Raw genomic sequence first — 22,209 nt, forward strand, 5'->3', positions numbered from 1 at the left:
TATCGGTTCGGAAATACCATTACTGGAAGGTGATTCCACAATGTGGTTGTTGGCAAAAAGTTTCTAGAAAACTGTAATGTGGAAGACCGCCATTCATCCAGATGATCAGGATGGTATTTCAGTTTCTGGCGGGTGGTAGGTACGGTGGTGAAACTCAGCAGCTGGTATTAATCCGAACAATTCCTCAGAACACTCCCCGTGATGTATGTGGTAGAAAATGCACAGAGATGCAATATCTCGCTGCAAAGCCAATGGGTCGAGTCTGTCACATAGACGTTGATTACTAATGATTCTGGCTACTCGGTTCTGAATGTGGTCAAATGGAAGTAGCTGGTATTGTGGTGCTCCCGCCCAGAGATGAGAACAGTATTCCATATGCGGCCGGATCTGTGCCTTGTATAATTGCAAGCGATGGGCCGCCGTGAAATACCGTTTCACTCTACTGAGCACACCAAGCTCTTTTGAGGCTATTTTAGCCTTGTCTTCCAAATGACCGCAAAACTGAACATCACTGGATATATCAACGCCAAGCACCTCGAGATTGGGCTTCACATTAAGGAGAGTGTCTTGAAACTGAGGAGATACGATAAATGGAATCTTTTTAGCGGTAATTCTTCTAATTCTTGTCGGTACTCTTTTGTAGACTCTACCTTTGTATTACCCATGCAGTGAGTTTGGTTTCAGGCTGCACCAAATATTTGTGCATTAGTTTAAATGTTCCAATAAGTTCAGTGACGGAAATCATCCATGTTTTTCACAAACTAAATTAAGCTGAGAAGCATATACACAGAACGGTTATTTTTTTTTATAATGTGCCATTAATACAACCCTAAATTTTTGCCCTTCTTGCGTCAAGTCCAATTTAGACCATTTTACACTTACATTGTTAAGGAAGGAAGGTAGGTGCAAATTATACAACAATTTATTTTTTATTATATAATATATATAAGATAAAATAGTAAAAATATATGAATAGACATCTACCTACTTTGTCTGTACCACAGATCAAATATATCTGTGTATAATTTACAAATGGTACATATATTTTACCTTATGGCAATACTACCTACAAAGGTCGACATTGTAAAAGTAAGTGGACGGATTTAGTGAACATTATACATTCTTATTACTTTTTACTCAATTATTCTAATCTCTTATAGCTCTAACAATGTAATACTGTAAATCTAATACTACTGGGTGTTTAAAAACAATTTTCTAATTATAAAAGTAACACATTTCAGTGTTTTCGGGAACGAAAACAGAGCTCTTTATGTCATACAGCGTTTCCATCAAAATAATTAGTATAGTGTGTGTATAAATTACGTAAAAATCTTTTTGTATACGTATACAAACAGATTTAGTACTATGTCAGGCCTCTCTACCTAATAATTACGTAATTATTAGGTAGCGAAACACCGTATTCCTCTAGAATGACAACGCCTTAATGTCACGGATGATGTGATGACCATAGTGCTGTTCACGCCTATAGGCGATAGTTACGTCCCAACACCAGGTACTCCATCAGCTTGTTGGCCATTCTAATTGTTAATACTTAAATGCGAAAATCTTACTATAATATTCATACTAAAATAGATGTCATGAACACTGCATTTTAAGAACTGTCTCTTGTGATGCAAAACTTTTTTTTTATTATACTATGATGATGGCAAACAAGCATATTGCCCAACTGATAGTAATACCGTAGCTTATGGACGCCTGTAACACCAGGGGTGTCACGTAACCGTTGCCGATTCTAAACTAATCTAGGCAACATACATACATGGATATACAGTGTCATACAAGGATTTTTTTAACTAACACGGGCCTGTATTTATTTTAATGGAAACGAGGTTTTACGAAGCATTAAAAAAATATTCAAAATATGAACATAGACCTTTTATTTTTATTTTTTTAAAGACTTTGGCTACTGAGCCTTTAGTTTAAAAAATTAAAGAAAAAAATAATGACCATAAAATCATAGTCTACAGAAAAATAACAAACTAAGATGGCGCTTTGGTGGTTTCATCAGCTGATTTCGTAGTCACCCTTTCGTCTTCTCTTTGGAATAGGTAACTAGTGCTTGGTGTAGTACTGCTGCTTTGTCCATAACCAGTTGCTATATTGCTGGATTGATATGTGTTTTGTTGTCCATAATTGCTTGGTTGCCTGTTGGTTTGACCGTAACCAGTGTTTTGGGTATCGCGTTGACCGTACCCAGAACTTTGGGTATCGCGTTGACCGTATCCAGAACTTTGGGTATCCCGGGACGGGTAGGTGTTGCGGTCATCAAGATGCGCCACGCCACTGAAATAAACATTGCATTTTGTGTTAACAATATATAAAACCATTAATATATACTATACTAAGCCACTAACATGTAACATTGCTAATGAATTGATCATGCTTAATTTTATTTCTGTAAGCGATTACTTATTTTCCTTTTAGTTACAAAAATAAACATGTATTAATTGGTACAAAGAATCGGCAACACTTTTTTTGGTATTAATCAAAACAGCCGACTTTCTTGATTAGTAGAATGGTAAGTAGGAAGTCTAACCGAAAAAGCCCTCCGATTTTGATTTGATTTGAATAAATGATTTGATTTGATCATCTGATGGTAAGCGACATTCGTGGCATATATACACCACTACGTGCAGATTACGTCAGCACGTGACCTGCTATCTGTTCCAGAGGTCTAAAATATTATGATTACGTATTCTTTAATTGGCCTCAGAGATCTACCGAAACCGCCGTTATATATTTTGTATATATTACATACAAGTTGACCCGCGGAACTTCGTTTGCATCACACTTGGTATTTGTCATTATATTTCGCCCAATTTACATAATATCTTTCTAAATTGTAACCTAAGTGGTCCCGAACAGTGCGGTTTCAGAGGAGTTTCCTCACGCGTACACTTGAATTGTGGAATGAACTTCCTGCCGAGGTTTTCCCACGAGACTACAGCATGGGGTTTTTCAAGAAGGGTATATTAAGGTTTCTTAAGGGTCGGCAACGCGCAAGTGATACCCTTGGTGTTTCAGGCGTTCATAGGCTACGGTAACCATTTACCATCAGATGGGCCGTATGCTTAATTGCCACCATAGTAGTATAAAAAAAAAAGCCTATATGTTATTCAGATGTATAAGCTATATTACTGTATAGTTTCATGAATATCCGTACAATAGTTTTTGCGTGACAGAGTATCAAACATCCATCCATAATAAGATAACAAATAGTGCCATATAGGGTGAAGGGTAGGTGGTTAGTAATGTGGACTAGTTTACTAGCAATAGGGTCACTATTGCTAGCAATGTCAACTCCACCCGGTTCTCCCTGGAAACCATCGTGATAAATCCCTGTTACATTTGAAAAAGACACAGCCCTAAGAATCTTTTAATTGAGCCTTTATACCTTAAGAATATTTAAAGTTAATGGACATCAAAATTTACAATAAGATACCGAAGGATATACTGGAATTACCTATAATTAAATTCAAAACATCTGTTTAGTCAGATTTATCGAGCAAAGCCTAACGTACCACTAAACGATTACTTCAATAACGAACGTGCAATAGTACTTCATGCACGAGATTTTCACTTAAAGTTATCATATAATAGACACCTACATAAGTTCACAATGTATAAATATACTAACTTTAAAAAAAAGAAATTAAAAAATGTCCTACATGAATATTTTTTTATTTTTTTTAAACTAATATTAATGTATATATAAGACCCACCTCTGATCCCTATAAGGTCTCCTCTCGCCGACATTTTGCCAGCCGCTGACCTGTCCGTATCCGGTGCTGACGTCCTGCCGGTAGCCGCCATCCAGTCCGTATCCCAACGAGCCTCGGTACTCCAGTGGGTCGCGGTATCCACCTCCATTGTAACCCACATTCTGCCAACCGCTTTCTTGTGGTCTGTAAATAAATAATAATAATAACCCTGGACAATTCACACAACGCCATCTAGTCCCAAGCTAAGCAGAGCTTGTGTTATGTATGTAGGTACTAGACGACTGATACAACTTGAAATTTATTGGTGACAATATTATAAAAAAAGTCATATTTTAAAAAATTGTCACCAACACAGTTCACCACAAATTACAAAATATTTATTCTTTACTTTGAAATGCATTTATAACGCTAGCTTCTGAAGTACAAATAAATAAATAATCCTGGATAATTAACCCAGCGCCATTATCCCACGGTAAGAAGAGCTTGTGTTATAGGTAATAGATACATCAGGTACATCATCTTGACGGTTCACTTGATATATGGTAGCAATAATACAGAAAAAAATAAAGTTGGTTTAAGAACTGACAAATGAAAATCGTACCTAGCATATCCTGGTCTGTCCCAGGCTGTAGCGGGAGCGGAGTCAGGCCGGCCGGATGCGAAGTAGTATCCCCTGCCGCCGGCGTCCCATCCCGCTTGTCCTCGGTACGTCTCGTCCCAAGGCCTGAAACTGATAGTTGGTATACGCTGACTGTCATTACAATATAGTGGTAGAGGATGGAAGATGGAAGGGTTATTAGTAATGGGACAGTGCGGTTTCAGAGGAGCTTTCTCCCGCGTACAATTAGATTGTGGTATGAACTACCTGCCGACGCTTTCTCAAGAGATTACAGCATTGAGTTTTTCAAGACGGGTATATGAAGGGTTGGCAACGCGCATGTGACACCTCTGGTCTTTCAGGTGTCCATAGGCTACGGTAACCGTTTACCATCGGATGGGGCGTATGCTTGTTTGCCATGTATAAAAAATGGGTCTAGCATAATCTTTCAACGACCGCTCAGCGGTTACCCCTCTGGCAACTTCTGACGTCAGAGGGGTGACGAGGGGATGTGTGGGATTCTTATTCACTATAAGACCGTACAGTGTACCTATGAGCGTTATTGTCGGAGTCCCAAAGTCACATTAGCATTCGGCCACGACTCTGACTCCAGGGGCGACCCTATTGCTAGCAACCTACTATGTCCATTCGACCTCCACGAGTTCCCTTGGAAATCGTTACTATTAATATATAGTCAATTCGCCATAATGTGCTAACAGAACTGATCATGCTTATCCTTCTCATCCCTCACTGGAGCCCTAACAGCGTAATACGGAGGAGAGCGTAAGCGGTAATACCGAGCAGGCTGCTGTATTAAAAAAAAATATAGTCCTTTGGTTCTTTAAAGTACCATATAAGTCAGACTCTAAGTGGGTCTGACTTATCTGGTAACCTATAAAAAAGTTATTTATGTATATTAGAAAAATGTAAAGATTTTTAGAATACCTAATAATACATTAATCACGTGAGTGACAGCTATTTATTTAATCTCTGCCTAGGACATTCATTTTTCATGTATATTTTTGTATCAGTCAATTCAATAAATATAAATGATGTATGGAATATTCATTTTTAGACATCAACAAATCTAAATAAAACTGTTTTTGTTTATCGCTAATTAAATCGAAATTAGAACAACGAAAAAACGTTATCTTCAGTTCTATGACCTCTATTTGAATTTCGATCACCCAGGAAGCAAGTTCAGTGCCCGCGTTTTGCCTAGGGGTACTCAACCGGTGGTCAGCCAACGGGAAAACAAGATGGCGGAAAAAATAAATACCGGTTCGCGAATTAATCCGAACAATCCAAAAGGTATTTTAAGTAGCGGTATCTTTATACCTCGTAATGTGTCTAAACGTGTCAAGATTGCATTACAAATTGGATAATTGTATAGAATTATTGTTGCTATTTTGATGGAGATAATCTCGTCTATGGTCGTTAGTTAACACTTTGTCCGTATAATGTATTTTTAAGAACTTCTCGATTACGTCTGAATATAGGTATCTTTAGACCTAATAATTATTTTAAATATGTCTCTTTTGTAAAACGTACAATATTATTATTTAGTCTACTAAGCAAGATACAAAATACAATTTTTAGCAATAGTGATTCAAGAGGAAGGTTTATACATATATGTAATACAAGGACACCCATGTGAAACCAAGCTAGTACCTATATAATAATTATAATTTAATATTATTCACAATAAGAAACTTAAATAATACATTGATGAATAAATATTGTTGTAAAGTTGTTTGTTGATTGTTTTATTGCAATTTGAAATATAATTATCAAATACTTAAATTTTGCCATAAATTAGGGACCGGGCCCGTTTACACACGAGCGGTATTATTGTAGAGATCTTTAATACTTTTGAAAATAGAATTCAGCCATATTTTACATGCTGATATCTTAGTTTGTATATGTAAATAGTACTGAGCAAGTTATCACTATAATTTGGTGACAGTATTTTTTATATAATTCTTATTTAGTTTTTTCCCTAAAATTAATATTCTATTCGATCTAACATCACACCAGATTTAAGGTAGAGAGTATTTTTTTATTATATACTGATTCATTTCCACAATGGCGTCAGTGTGGTGCAATAATGGCGCGAAAATAATTGGCCATCTCCGATGACCGTTGGGTTGATCTAATTTACAATAGTTATACCATTATCCGAGTATTGAGCACGTGTGATATACAATTTTAGGTGAAAGCGTATGTTCATTGATGTTCGACATTATTTAGATGTAACGGTAGGTATTGTCGATTTTACGGGCGTTGAACTTTGTATATGACTACTCTGTACTAATGTTGCAGCCAACTTGCAGAATATGTATCACCACAAAACACTGCGACTAACCGTTTTTTTCCCGAATTTTTTGTGCATGTCAGAACAAGGTTTAACCGATCAATTTTTGTAATACCTTTGCGCCAATCATATTTGATTGTTTACCTACCTAAATCTGCACTTTTAAATTGCTTGTAGTAATAGAAATGATGGAGTATGAATGTAATCTATAACCGTTTCTTTTTAAGTGATGAGAGGCCAAGATAATAATAAAGGACATATGTAAATACAAATGAAAGATTTAACATAATGAGTATTATAGAGATTTATAATTATAGAGTTATAAAAAGCTATAGCCATAACAATAGAATAGAATAGAAAATCATTTATTCAAATAAACTTACATTGAAGCACTTTTGAATAGTCATTACATTTTTTTAATTTACCGCTCATTCGGAAACCTAGCTCATCAATATAAGAAATACCTACGTTATATATTGCATAAACCAATCATAATGTATCAATATGTAATTGAAATAATTTCTAAATGAAACATAGTTGTATAAAGTCTTGCTTTTATCTCAATTCTAATGCAAAAAAAAAAAATTATGCTCTATGATTAGGTTCTGTAAAGACAATAGTGAACTACTTTCTGACAAGGATATTGATTTATCGATTACTAAAAAACAAAAGTATTAATTTCAGTACATAGGTAGACAGGTACTTAGTTTTTCTCTTCTAATGACTAAGTGCGTTTTATACCAAGCGGAAATATAACTGAACACAACACGAAATGAATATCAGATTTTTTTTGTTTATCTTTACATAAAACGTCGATCGACCATTATATTATTAAGTTCTATAGTTCCGACTATATGACATTCATTGGTGGTGAAGTGTAAACATTAGCGGAGTAGGATAATGCTTACAAGACTGGACAGTAGGTACAGGACCCCTCGCATTAGGGGCTTCTAGTCCAAAAAATACTGCATAGATTTATTAATAATAAAACTAATGTAACAACTATACTAACTGTATAATAAAACTATATATAACTGATCATTGTCTTTACATGATAGATTGAAAGATAATAATAATAATCTCAGAACAATTCACACAGCGCCATCTAGACCCAAGTTAAGACTTTGTGTTATGGGTACTAGATAACTGATACAAATACATAAATATTTTTTTTCATAAATATATACATAATATACCCAGATCGATACAAACAATCATAATCATGAATACAAATGTTCGTGCTGTGCGAGGAATCGAACCCGCGACCATCGGACGTAAAGCGGTGTGCTAGACCGCTAGACCCCCGAGGTCGTCAAATATAGATAAGATACATGAGAAAACGGACTATTATTATATTATATACTACAATAAAGTGCCTAACTTTATTAACCACTAAACAAACACTTTATATATGTGTGTAGTTAACATCTTTTGCGCAATTGCGCCCGCTATTCCTAATAAAGGATTATATAATTTAAGTGCGATTTTCACTAATATATTTACATACCGTAAGGTTTATTTTATTCCAATCGGTTTACAAATAAAAAAGGTATAGGTCGCGGACTCAGCTAGAACAGATCCATAAATATTGGAAAGCATATGTTACTAAGTTAACTCTAATGATACGTTAAGTGTACCATAAATTATAGACAGCCAGGATCGAGATATTACAATTAAATTAAGTAGTTATATTGATTTTGTCAGACTACAAAATTAATGTTATTCTGAAAGTCATTGTTTGATGAAGAAATATATTTAAATCTGTGCTTTATACGAAATATTTAAGGGCATCGTGTAGATATTTAGTAGAAATAGAAAAGAATATTTTAATTTTTTTTTTTTTTTGTTTATTAAGTTCATATTTTAATTAATAATTAGTCGGAATTAAATAATTTATTAGTTGACATACTATCAGTTACCTTTTTCCGACTAAACATCTGACTATATTTTAATTAAAGACCTAAACATGGACTTGACTGTCTCATAAATCGGGTGACATAAATGAATGAATGAATGAATATTGTTTATAAAACAAAAAAATCTAATGAATTCGTAGATAAAAAAAGATAACATAAATACATGGTACAAATATAAGATGCTAGTAGCTATAGATTTTTAAAGAAGCTTCACTTACCTATCGTGAGGTCCCCGGCCAGCACTGGGCCCATAACCTCCATAACCATCATCGTATCCTCTGTCATACCCTTCATAAATTGGTCTTCTATAACTAGGGTAAGCAGCACCATCATATCTGTTTGCGTACCCATCATATCTACTGGCATATCCGTCGTAATCCCTCTCATATATCGGCCTTCTCTCTCTATATATGTCATCATAATACGGTCTCTCATTCCTATCTCTATCTCTTGAGGGATCTCTCAAGAACCTGTCGTAATAATCTGGCCTATATCTATCTCTGTCATCGTATCTATTTCTATTCCTATCCCTATCACCCCTCTTGCTCCCACTCGGTCTATTATCCTTATCATCATAAGGCCTTTTCTTATCCGAATCGTTATCATCGTCAGTTCCGTTTTTGTTTCCGTTGTTTCTATCGGTGTCGTATCTTCTGTCGTCGTCATTATCGCTTTTGTTCCTGTCATATCGGTTACCGTATGTCGGCCTGTGGTTTACACGCCGGTCATCATCGTATCGGTCGCGTCTCCGATCGTTGTCATCATCTCTATCATCGTATCTATCATCACAACGACCGCAGCGTGGTCGATCGTAGTCTAATCGACCGCTATCGTAATATCGGTCATAGGGTCGTGGATCGTAAAGACGACCGAGATCGTACGGTCGGCCTACGCCGTATCGAGGGTCGTAGTAGCTCCGACTTTGACGGCTAAGGAGCTTCTCGTCAGGTGTTAAGACAGCTGATAGAACTGTCTCTGCAGCGTTGATCGATGACTGGAGGTGGAAAATTGTCAGAAAAATCTGGAACAAGAGAAGTTAATCAATTGATTAATAATTTTAATAAAAAATAATCTACGTTTATCTAGGAATTATGATTAGGATATTAGGTAGATAGGGAGTCTATTTCGATCAATATCCACAAATACATAGAGAGGACTGATTAAAAATATCCTTGTTGTAATTTTTTATTTTATCAATGAAATAATAAGAATACAATTCCTGTGTTATAAGTTACAAGTAAATATACATAGAATAGATTAATATTAATTTTTACTAATAAGATTGATAATAATCTTTAGCAACACACAAGTTTCTTGCTCATTTGTCTTGTGATGAGTCTGCATTCCGAATGAGCGGTAGAATCAAAAAACTTGACTATTCAAAAGTGCTTATATTAAGTTTATTTGAATAAAGATTATTTCTTTTTCTATTTTATTCAAATAAACTTAAATTTAAGCACATTTGTATTCATTGTTTTTTAATAGTATTTTGTAGTAAGAAGATATTTGCCTGTTGTTTATTTAGAATAACGAAATAGCAAGAATTATGCTATGCTACGTGCTAGAGTTTACCTGACTAAAAAAATAATATTCAGTCATGCCCTTGCTGAGGCTGCATTCCTTGTCCGCGTCTTTCTGATATTATTGTCCATTATTCTATCAATTGTGCTTAAGACATGCGTATTTCTCATATAAATGTCACCATTAGGTGTTTGAGTGAACTTAATGTGTGAATTGCTGATGCTGATAGTGATATCAGCACGAGTTATTTTTTTGTACGGTGTGAATTTGTTTGTTATTGTATTTTTTATTACATTTTATTTTATTTATTATTATAAGTGCGTAGACATTAAATAATAACTCTGGTATTTTTCAAGAAACTAAGAATTTTTTTAGAATATAAATTTGTATCAACGAATTACATGATAATGAGAGTTTCTGCTTTGGTGTTACAAGTTTCTTCTCTCGTAAGGCTTGTGACACATTGTGTGGGTGAAAAGGATTGTGACAAACGTCCTTTATTGTCACTGAATTTGGTTGTTACGAATTTACACATCAGCATTATGCTGATTTTATAATTTGTTTTTATTTTATTTATATATGTAATAGAAGATACAGAGGTTTTATATTGGTGAATACCAATGTACATATTTGTTTAACTACTTTATTATTTTAATCACAATTGAACTACAAGCCCTATAATATGGATCTATTGTTACTTATTAACCACTCTCTCACTCTCTTATTTTTTTTTCAATAGCCATCTTTTTAGTTTAGGATTTAATATGAAGATGGACATATGTCCAGAGGAAACCTTCCTCTTGAATATGCATAATCCGTACATAGTATGTATAGCAGAGGCACAGATAACATAATATTACATAGCAAAGGCAAGAAATTCTAAAATTTGTAATACAGTAATTGCGAAGCACTGGCAAGTCGCTAGCAAATTATAAATTCTTTGGTTTGAGTTCAAATGACTTTTTTGTAACTATATTTCCGCAGCTATTGTTATTGTATTGTACTTTTGCTAGAATATCTTAACGAATTTACATTTGTATTATAATTATTACACATGTAAATAATTGACTACGTAACGTTTATAAAAAGATATGAACAAATGAAGTAATTAATGATGTAAACGAGTTTGACTCGTGTTTAATTATGTTTTTTTTACATAATTAATAACTTGATGTTTCTATTTTTGCAGTTTCCGTGTTAGCGAGCGGCCTGTCTAATATGACGATGGGAAATTGCATGTGATAATTTATTTCCAGATAAATAAATAAACATACTTGGACTCCTACAATTGTAGCGTGAATTTTGTATTGTTTTATAAAAAACTAGCTGTACTCGCGACTTCGTCCGCGTGGGAATATAATTATTTTTCTAAAATAAAAGTAGTCTAAATTACACCTTATTACATCAGCTACCTGCCAAAAAAAGTCCCTTCAAAATCGGTCCGTGATTTTTTCGTGAAATTTCAGATATTAGCCGGAACAAACAGCTTTGTAAAAAATGTTATTTTGGTATATGTTCCGTATTTATATTCACATGCATGTAGTAAAAAACTGTTATTTTAATATTACAAACAGACACTCCAATTTTATTTATATGTATAAATTAATTACCCATTGGTAATAGAGACAAACACTGTGGTAATAGAGAAATAAATGACTGACGAACTGTGGTTAATTTCTACCATTCGTTTTTTCTGTAATTTATTCTTGTCATTCTCTTAGTACGTGTCATTTCTGTATACATTTTTTTATCATTTTCAAATAGCAAGTTTTTAAGATATATGTGTTTTTAAGTTTATGTTTTTGATCTAGTCCTATGGTTCACACCCAGTCCATGTACCTCCGTATTGTTTTATTATTATCATTACCTTGAAAGTTAATATTCATAGTACAGACAATATTATCTAACTGGACAAAGAATAGTGTAGCGGTTTCCATGTTGATTGTCGCGTGCCTAATCCTTATTAATGTGGATTTATTTAAAACAGCAACAGGCTCAGACAGTGTGAACTATGGAATTAGATCTAAAACGATAACAATGTAAATCTTAAAAAAAAAACTATGAAAATGATAAAATATATAACGACTACCAAGAGAATGACATGAAAATTCACAGAAAAAAAAACAAATATAGCCATAATTCGTCAATCTTTTGTCAAGAGTTTGTATATATACAAACTCTTCAGCTTTATAATATTAGTACCAAAAATTGAAGAATTATGGCTATATTCGTTTTTTTTCTGGGAATTTTCATGTCATTCTCTTAGTAGTCGTTATATATTTTATCATTTTCATAGTTTTTTTTTAAGATTTACATTGTTATCGTTTTAGATCTAATTCCACAGTTCACACCCAATATATGTACCTCTGTATTGTTCTTTAAAAATGAACTGACGTGCTGAAAGTAATTTATGGGGCCATTGAGAACTGTGTACTCACAAATCTGTACTGAGTAAGGTGTAGGAAGAATGAATGAGCAAGTTGGTCATGGACATTATAAGAACGTATATAGTTATTAATTGAAGTAAGAGTTCGCGACATTGTTATGCATCGTTAATGACAATACTTTAATACAATACTTTTTTTAATTTTACTCCTTCCCTTGCTCGCTTGGGTCTTGTCTTATTTTATTTTGTTATTTAACTTTAATGCACACAGTATACAAAATATAGTAAAGTACATTTGGCAGACTTAACACCATGCGGCATTTTCTATCAGTCAACCATAGGTTATATTATAGTATATAGTAAAACTCGCCTGCTTATTTGTAAATTATATATATAATTATATACTAGCTGACCCCCAAACGTTGTTGCCATATAAATTAAAATCGCTATTAATAAATAGGGGTTGGTGATAGAAGGGTGAAAATTATGGGTGTTATAATTTTCTCTCATCAAAAAAAAACAAAAAATTAGGTTTGGACAATCCTTATCACTTAGGGGTGTGAAAAATAGATAGTAGCCGATTCTCAGATATTCTCAGGTCAAACCGTTTCTGAGACGAATAGTAACTAACATTGTGACACGAGAATTATATAAATAAGATTAATTGAAGTAAGAGTTCGCGATATTGTTTATAAGAGCTTGATAATTTATTATTGAAAATATTTTAATATACATAATTTTTTTTTTATTATTAGTGGCCCGTCACTATCTTGACAGAGCTTTGAGTTTTTATATATTATCACTATACTAATACGTGAATAAAAAACGTTACAGTTATCGTTGATAAAGGAATATGAAATTTCCTTCACTTATAGATTATATAGGGAAAAAATAATAAAATAATAAAAAAATACAACAACACAGACTACCAAGTATTTGACACATATATTCTTTTGTTTATTTTTTGTCTGTGGTCAAATTAAGAATAGATTATTATTGTTTGGCTTTAATATTATTTCTCTATAGTTAGCAGTAGAACCGTAATATTACTCTTATAAAAACTTATAATTTAAATGAACTATGCTCGAATTTCGATTACTAGTTAAAATAAATTCGGGATGCTACAAAATTGTGCGCGTCATGTTATTATTCATACAGTTTTTATAAATTTGGTATAAATCTGCTACTATAATTATTATAATCTACCAAGCTTTGATGTACCTAATATAATATAAAAAACAATAGTGACATTACTGAACTTGACTGTAACAAGAGATCAAGTACACATAATTGGGGTGCCCCATAAAATGATTACCTTCCTGTAGTACTAATACAATAGTAATTAGACCTCTGTAGCCTTCACATCAGACGAATTTTGCTCCTCGTTTTGTTCTACCAGCTGTGACGTCATCCCATTGTATTTAGAGGTCGTGATAGTATTAGATTTTGGATTTACATGCATGTGATATGTTAATTTGATGACGTTTATATTGTTTATAATATTATCATTAATGTATGAAATGAAAAAACCAGGAAATGAATACGGTCATGGATCTTTTCATTATACTTCCTTGCCGCATATTTAGGTATTTTTGAAGCATGACACTGGAATGGTACAGCTCGATCGTCCGTCCAATCCAAACGGACATCGAAATTACGACGGCCTGAGCCGAGGTTCGAACCCTTACGGTGCACTCAGACTCAAGTCGTATCCGTCACGCTGGAGCTGGCTTTCAGCCGTTCCATAATTCCTTCTGTAGGTGTGGAGTACCACTGCACTCGCCTACTATCGTCTGGTGAAGCTGTCAAAGCCAGCTGCGGACAACAGCAATATGGCAGAAAAAAACAACTGCCTGTGTTAAGGGGCTGTATAATATACTCTAGCCAATCATCATTGGAGGATGAAAGGCCATCAGTGACAATCACAATTGATTTATCTTTTTCTTAGAGCAACACACAAGTTTCTTGCTCATTCTTCGTGATGAGTCTGCATTCCGAATGAGCGGTAGAAAAAAACTTGACTTCAAAAGTGCTTATATTAAGTTTATTTGAATAAAGGTTATTTCTATTTCTATTTCTTTCTTATTCATGTAGGTCTATTACAGACTCTTATGATATGTCAAATCTACCGTCAGTTCAGGTTGCTTTCGAACCAAGAAGAACTAACAGAAAACTCGGCAATTATTCATTTCAAATGAATTTGTACATGATTACAAAAATACAGATTCATTTTTAATGCCCCCTGATTTAGGGCGAATGAAATGACCACTAGCATATATTATTGCATTATTATCAAAAGGAAATATTTAATGAGTGTCCGTAACCGCAAGAGACCAGTCTCCACAAATAGTACCCGTTCACTAGTATGACAGACGAGTCAACCATCATTGCACTCAACCGTATTAAGGGGCACATTAACCCGACCCATTACAAAATAAACTCAGTTTACATAGCCCTTCGTGACCAATTCGCCAGCGAATTCTATTTTTGTTTCAGCTATTGACGGATTCTTTAACAATGTTCAAATGTGATTGATCGAATTAGGTGCAGTCAGTTTTATGAATACTAGTGGTCGCACAGTGGTCGAAATTCGACCATAATTAAAGTAAATTATAAGTTTGAACATTATTAAGGTTCTATTGTCAAAGACAACATACATGTATACACCACATACACGCACAGTGTATGTGGTGAATACATGTGTATGTTGTTTTTTATTGTTTTTATGTATTTTTTACGTATACCTAATTAAAAATTAAAAAAAAATGTATTATGATTCTGCATTCCTTCTTTATATAAATTATATGCGAAATTTCATACTCCTCAAAAGGGGTGTTAAGTTTTTACTTTACGTGTTAATATAATGATATACTTTTTTAAACCGATGAAAAAAGTTCCAAATATATCAGATCGTTTAAATTCATAAATTTTTGTAAAAAAGTAACGCTCAGTTAATAACTTGAGTAAAAATACTTATAAAAATGTACGTGCATACGTGCGTTCTGTTACGTCCTTAAAATATTCGATAAGAATAAATTATTTCGACTTTAGATTTCATACACAGAAAGCTTTTTCAGCAGAACTGGACGGTAGGGATAATCTTAAAAAATTATGACATGCACAAGAGATCCTATGCGAATATTTTTTTTTAAGTTAGAAATTTCATACTAAAGACGTGTATCTAAAGGTGCACTAGCAGGCCCCCACCAGACTTTTCTGGGCAAGGAGAGAAACAAGAGTGATGTAGGTGAGTGTGGCTATACGTCGGCAAAGAGCCCCATAAACATACACTCGCGTCACAAGTCTCAGGAACTGCTCTGAGAGACGGGTCAACCATTTGGCAGAGAGGGATCTCTACCAAATGATTGACCTGTCTCTCGCACGGTGAATTTAAAGAAATCTAAGAAGCTTGTTCTCTTCTTCGACCAAAACCCAGAAGTTTCGAAGTAAAGAAAGATACGTATTTAAAATTGTCTTATTAAATAAGACAATTTTAAATTGTTATTTTTACTTTTATATTTTCATAGGAGTTAGACTATCCATTACAAAAAAAGGCACTACTTCATAAATAGTTTAATTCAATTGAGTTTCTTGCCAGTTCTTGTCAATTGGATCTATATACTGAACTGGACGGTAGGGAAAAAATTATAATATTAAAAATTTGACGTTCATAAGCGGTTAAAGTGTCCGACACGAATAAATGATTTTTGAATAACGTTTTTATCTGTAAAATAATTCACAATTTAAATTAATTCACCCTACTACGCTGGTAAAGTCAAATACACAAGTTTGTTCACAATTATGTAAATTGGATAGTTTAGCTACGAATGCATGCAATATATTTATATTGTTTATGTTAACTAATGTACATACATCCGTTACTTATAATCACTTTATAATTGCGCAACCATAAACAATAGATGAAAGATTATGGGAATATTGCCATTAACAGGTCGTACGTGGCAGGTTTAAAAATAAATTTTATTGCTCTATGAGTCCCACATTTATTAATAAACATTAGAAACGTGCAATTTTTATTGTCAATTACATATGTAGATTATTTTTGTTATTAAAATGGAAACACAAAGTGAGTTACCATTAATGATCAATTAGATCTGTCTACCTGAATTCAAAAATACCTATTAAGGTATACTTTTTGAATAATAATTATAACAGTTGACGCCATCTAGTTCCAAGTTAAGCAGAGCTTGCGTTATGGGTATTGGATAACGGATAGAAATACAAAATTTTTTTTGTAAATCCATACATATTATACACATAGAAAACATGCAAACCAATACAAACACGTACTCTGTATACAAATGTTTGTACTGTGCGTAGGAATCAAACCTGCGTCTACCGAAAGTAAGGCGATGTGTTGAACCGATCGACCTCCGAGGACGTCCTATATTTATTAGCAGATTTTCTTCACGTTTTTTATGAAACTATTCAATATCATTAATAAAACATGCCTTTCCTTTAGCTTTGTATTTCCTTTATTAGATGTAGTGGATATCTGTAAACCCAAAATTCATCCATACCTTACAGAAACATCTTCCATATTGTTTTTATTTTAAATTAGATTGGCACACTAGCTGAGGACCAATCTGATGGTAAGTGATAACCATCCTCTATATATTATACACTAGCCGTGCCCGCTGCTTCACTTGCATGATCTTTATAGCCTGTTTTATTCTGATGTATAAGCTATATTATTGAAATTATGTGAAAAAGTAACAATTCATCCATCCAAACACTAACTTCCGCGTTTATAGTACGAGTATTAGTAAGATGAACAGCACTATGGACATCACGTTATCATGTGACGCCTGTATACCACTCTTGGTGTATCATTCTGGAGGACTAATTATCATACCTCTTATCATCTAATATTGATCTATTTCACACTTCAACCGAAGCACAGCTTACAAGGTAAAATAGGTAGTAGTATAGACGAAGGTACTCACGCAGACTATGTTATACAGTCTACCTCAGTATCGTGATAATCTTAAACAATTATGAACTTTGAATAGCAATAAATATTGACAATGTACTGAAATTTGTAATTTAATAAATATATAAAAACAAATATACACACACTTACCAAAGCACATTGTTTTTCCATAACGAACAAATTCTATTGAAACAATGCTATAAATTATAGTCCATCATTTGCTAAAAATAAAGCACTGTTATCAAACCAGTTTTATTAAGAAAAAATTGATAATCGAAAACGTACTAAAATTACATTCTATATAGTTTATGATATTAACACAAAAAAAGTAAAATGACAAAAGACTGGTGTTTAAATTTTTGAATATAGAACAATGCGCGGGTTGCGCGATGCACGGATGCCTATGGTGGACTGACCACTTGCGCATGCGCCCTCCGCTTATAATAATTACAGTAATTGTTTGTTTTTTGTCTGTCCATCCGTCTATATGCCGAGGGCTACAAAGTTGAACATATTAAAGCCTTCTGCTACATCTGATGCTCTGTGTTTTTCCTTTTTTTGTTGTCTGGATCAACGGTAAAATATAAGGTGTGTTGAACTTATGTTATTACTTTAGAAGAAATGTAATGAGAGTGAATGTACGATTTTGTAATGTACCGTACGGTATTTCCGTCTACTAAATAATCTTTCTTTTATACATGAATAACAAACATGTATACGACCTACCTGATGGACACTGGCAACCATTGCCAAGAACAGTACCACCACAGACATCACGCTGTCATCTGTTGCCTGTTATCACATGCCGCAATGCATGGGGATTAAACATCAGGGGATTCAAGGGACTAATGTGTCAGTCGTCCTTACCTTATAATTTCACTTTTATATCTTTCTCACTGACAACCATTACCATTAACAAATCTACTATAGACATCACGCTGTCATGTGTCGGCTATAGTATTGCTCATGCTGACAACGCGTGGGGATAAGACATCAAGGAGATTAAGGGAACTAATGTGTCAGTCATCCTTACCTTATAATTTCAGTTTTATATCTCACCACTGTGACAACCATTGTCATTAACAACTCTACTATAAATATCTCGCTGTCATGTGTCACCTCTGGGACCGATCACATGCTGACAACGCGTGGGGATAAGACATCAAGGAGATTCAAGGGAACTAATGTGTCAGTCATCCTTACCTTATAATTTTACTTTTATATCTCACCTCACTGACAACTATTGCCATTAATAGCTCTACCACAGACATCACGCTGTCATGTGTCGCCTGTTGACCCGACCACTTATGCTGACAATGCGTGGGGATAACACAACAGGGACGGGGGATTCAAGGGGACTAATGTGTCAGTCATCCTTACCTTGTAATTTCATTTGTATGTCTCACCTTCCAAACCAAAACACTGCTTACAAGGCAGGGTGTTTGATGGCAGAAGTATGTGTAAAAATGACTAGCTCTCAAAAATAGTTTTCCCTCAAAAATACACGATTTTCAACAGGCATACATGAGACTATGCAATTTAATTGGCGGAACTTTGTAATCTATTTCACCACCAGTACCACTGTGAGTCACAGTTCCTAGAATGTTTTTTATGTACACGATGGTAAGTGATAACTGACACCTATATACACGAGAACATGGACATCACGTAATTATTTGACGCTTCTGATAACACTCATTTTTTTATACTACGACGTTGGCAAACAAGTATACGACCCATATGATAGTTACCTGTAATTTTATGTAAGAAAGCCTATTACAGGATAGACGAATTCATAGATGACAACATATCAAGTAAATAATTAGTTTATTAGCATACAACGTTATAATTTTATTTTCTCATTGCTTTCTTGATTTAATTGATTGATTTTAGAAATATGAAAGCGTAGCGGTTTTTGTATTAATTGCCGCATGCATTCTTATGTAAAATGTGAATACTATAACTATCAGATGGCAATTGTGAGTAGCTTTGACGTGGTCTAGTGTTTTGAGTAGTCATGCTCACTAAAATGTCCAGACTTGTGGCGGCGTGGTGGGCCGGGTCATTGGGCTCCCTAAAATATGGTCGAGCGCAGTGATGGCTGGCTCATCCGTCATACTCGTGAACGGGTGCTGCTTGTAGGGACTGGTCTGTTCTAATCACTGTGACTGATTTCCTCTTATTAATTGTTTAACCAGTTGGTTATGTATTCAATATTTTTTCTTTTTGAGTATTTAATTGAATTAGTGCTAATTGGTGGTTTGTATTCACACACTTAAACTTAAAAATGTAAAGTAATAATAAAATTATTTAAAAGAGCAACACGCAAGTTTCTTGCTCGTTCTTCTTGTGATGAGACAGCTTTCCGAACGAGCGGTAGATTAAAAAAAACGTAATGACTATTCAAAAGTGCTTCAATGTAAGTTTATTTGAATAAATGATTTTCTATTCTATTCTATTCTTTACTGCTTTATCTCGACTCTTCAACGTACAAAGGAACCTGTTTCGCGACTGAAATTGGTGAGACAGGAGGTTTTGGAAAATCTACTTAGTGTTACAAATATAGACTGTACTATGATATAATATAGGTACCATTTTATGTACCACGGAATATAACTGAACAGTTTAGGTCTCCAGTCTTAGGGTGGAACTTATGTATGATGTGGACTGAATTCCAACTTCTGCCTCACGTATACGACTTTAGCCTGAGGGCACCGCTAGTGGTTCGAACTTCGATTCGGCCGTTATAATTTCCATCCCCGAGATTCGAGATTCCAGTTAAATATTAGACGGGGGTTCGATCTGAAGAGGGGTCTCCGTTCTATGACTAACTCAATGTACATTATTATTCTCTCTACATAAAAATGTCGGATATTTTTACTCGCGAGCAACCAAATCGACTCAAACGCTACCTCTATATTCAAACATTGTTTCTAAATAAAGTATATAACATTTAAATAAAAATTATATGTCACTTGACAGCTTGAAACCTAAGCTTTAAAAAAACATCAACACCATTAAATAAAACAAGTACCAACATGTTAATTTGCACAATTAGGGCGTATGGGACAAATTACTCACTACGCTACCTGCGAGTTGCGCTACCCTGTACCCCTATAAAAATCCCCGTGGCCCTTTAACCCTTATCAGTTGCATAATAGTATGTCATATGACATATTATTTTTATTTAAATGTTGTACACTTTTATTTAGAACAATGTTTGATGTAGGCGTAGCGCTTGAGTCGATTTGGTTGCTCGCGAGTGTAGTTTGTTCTTTCTTTAGAACCATTTACATGTAAGAACGGGAGAAAATACTTATTGAAAAATTAAACGATTATCTACATTAATTATCGAGCGCTAGCATTTACCTTATAAGTATCTAAGTATCTATCTATATGTAGGTATAAATTTTATTTAAATAATATATTTGTATTATTAACTTATCAACAAATAAAATATACACAAAAAATACTATTAGATTAAAATGTCGCTAAACAAAAAACACTGTTATAAATCAATTAACAGTATAAAAACCATCTATAATTATATCCTTTAATGGAAGTGTAATCAATTAATCTCGTCAAGTATTCACTAATAAGACAATTTTCTGTTTTTTTTTTTGGTTACAAATTATAGCTAATAGCAGCAATAATAACTACTTATTTAATTCTAATTAACTTATAAATAACGCATAATGCGTCACATGTAATTATTTTGTTCTTCGATTATATATACAATAATAAGAATTTTTATGAGAATCCTATTTCAAAAATACGCACTAAACTTGACTATAAGACTTTAAAATTAGGAGTTATTTAAAATTTTAATACATAAAAACATGAATCGCTAAATACTTTGCTAAAAACGGCGAAACAGGAGCAGCTATTTTGTTTAATGTTTCTTGAAGTTAAAGGATCCTTGTGATCCTTGAAAATTTCCCAGACAAATTGGTGAAATTTGTATTTTCTTTTTCCCATATAGCTAAAAATTTAAATTTCACAGACTAATATAACAGAACGGAGCAGAATGGAATAGACAAATGCATGAAGAATTACAGAAAAACTAAACAACTATTTAAGGTGATGATAATACGGAGTTAGAGCTCCTAACTAGATGACTTACATCTAGTAAAAAATAAAAAAGGTTTTTGAGAGCCGAGAAGAACAAAAAATAGAAGAAAGTTTTGAAATAAATATGCATAGATACTAGTTATTGTAATCACAGTATAAAATTTTGTATATTGTTACCAATAGCTTATATACACATATTATACAATTCTACGAGTAGCTTTTTTATACTGTGATTACAATAAGTAGTACCTATGCATATTTATTTCAAAACTTCACTAACTCGCCAGTAAATAAACACAATAGACGCATACTTTTTGTCGTCTATTATTAAATCAGATATGCTAAGTGGACGGATTGAAAAAAATCTGAAACCATAATGTTAACATAATTTGAGGAGCCTACGAACTTTAGCAAGGAGGAAGAGGAAACCCTATTGTTACAAATACTGTTTCCATTGTTCTTGTAATGTCGCAAAATAATGAGATTATATTTTATTTGGATAGCGGTTTTAGAGAATTGGTTAAAGAGAGACTAAATAAACAACAATCACAAAGTTATGTGAATTCGGTTGAAGCTTAGACTGTAATATCTAAGTATTCCGGTGTAATGCCACAGGTAATACTAATAGTATAGGTTGACATACATATGAAATAATAATAAAATATAATACCAACAGCTTCACCGACGTCTCATAATACTTTGACGA

General features: G+C 33.7%; 1 protein-coding gene across 2 annotated transcripts; it reads right to left on the reverse strand.

Moving 5' to 3' along the window:
* Positions 1 to 1,916: 1,916 nt before the first annotated feature.
* LOC131846729 (uncharacterized protein DDB_G0283697) lies at positions 1,917 to 17,833 on the reverse strand. Of its 2 annotated transcripts, none has more exons than XM_059196112.1 (5): positions 17,583 to 17,833; positions 8,790 to 9,592; positions 4,345 to 4,467; positions 3,744 to 3,926; positions 1,917 to 2,304 (listed from the first exon to the last, which is right to left on the reverse strand). In XM_059196112.1, exons 1-5 carry the CDS (start codon positions 17,601 to 17,603, stop codon positions 2,001 to 2,003), a joined length of 1,434 nt encoding a protein of 477 aa, XP_059052095.1. In that variant the 5' UTR covers positions 17,604 to 17,833; the 3' UTR covers positions 1,917 to 2,000. The 2 variants fall into 2 exon arrangements, with proteins under 2 accessions (XP_059052095.1, XP_059052094.1); XM_059196111.1 differs by having other exon boundaries at positions 4,345 to 4,473.
* Between the last annotated feature and the right edge of the window lie 4,376 nt (positions 17,834 to 22,209).

Source organism: Achroia grisella, unplaced genomic scaffold, assembly GCF_030625045.1.
Source record: "Achroia grisella isolate CSIRO2021 unplaced genomic scaffold, CSIRO_AGI_Agris_v1 utg512, whole genome shotgun sequence".
Taxonomy (NCBI): Eukaryota; Metazoa; Arthropoda; class Insecta; order Lepidoptera; family Pyralidae; genus Achroia; species Achroia grisella.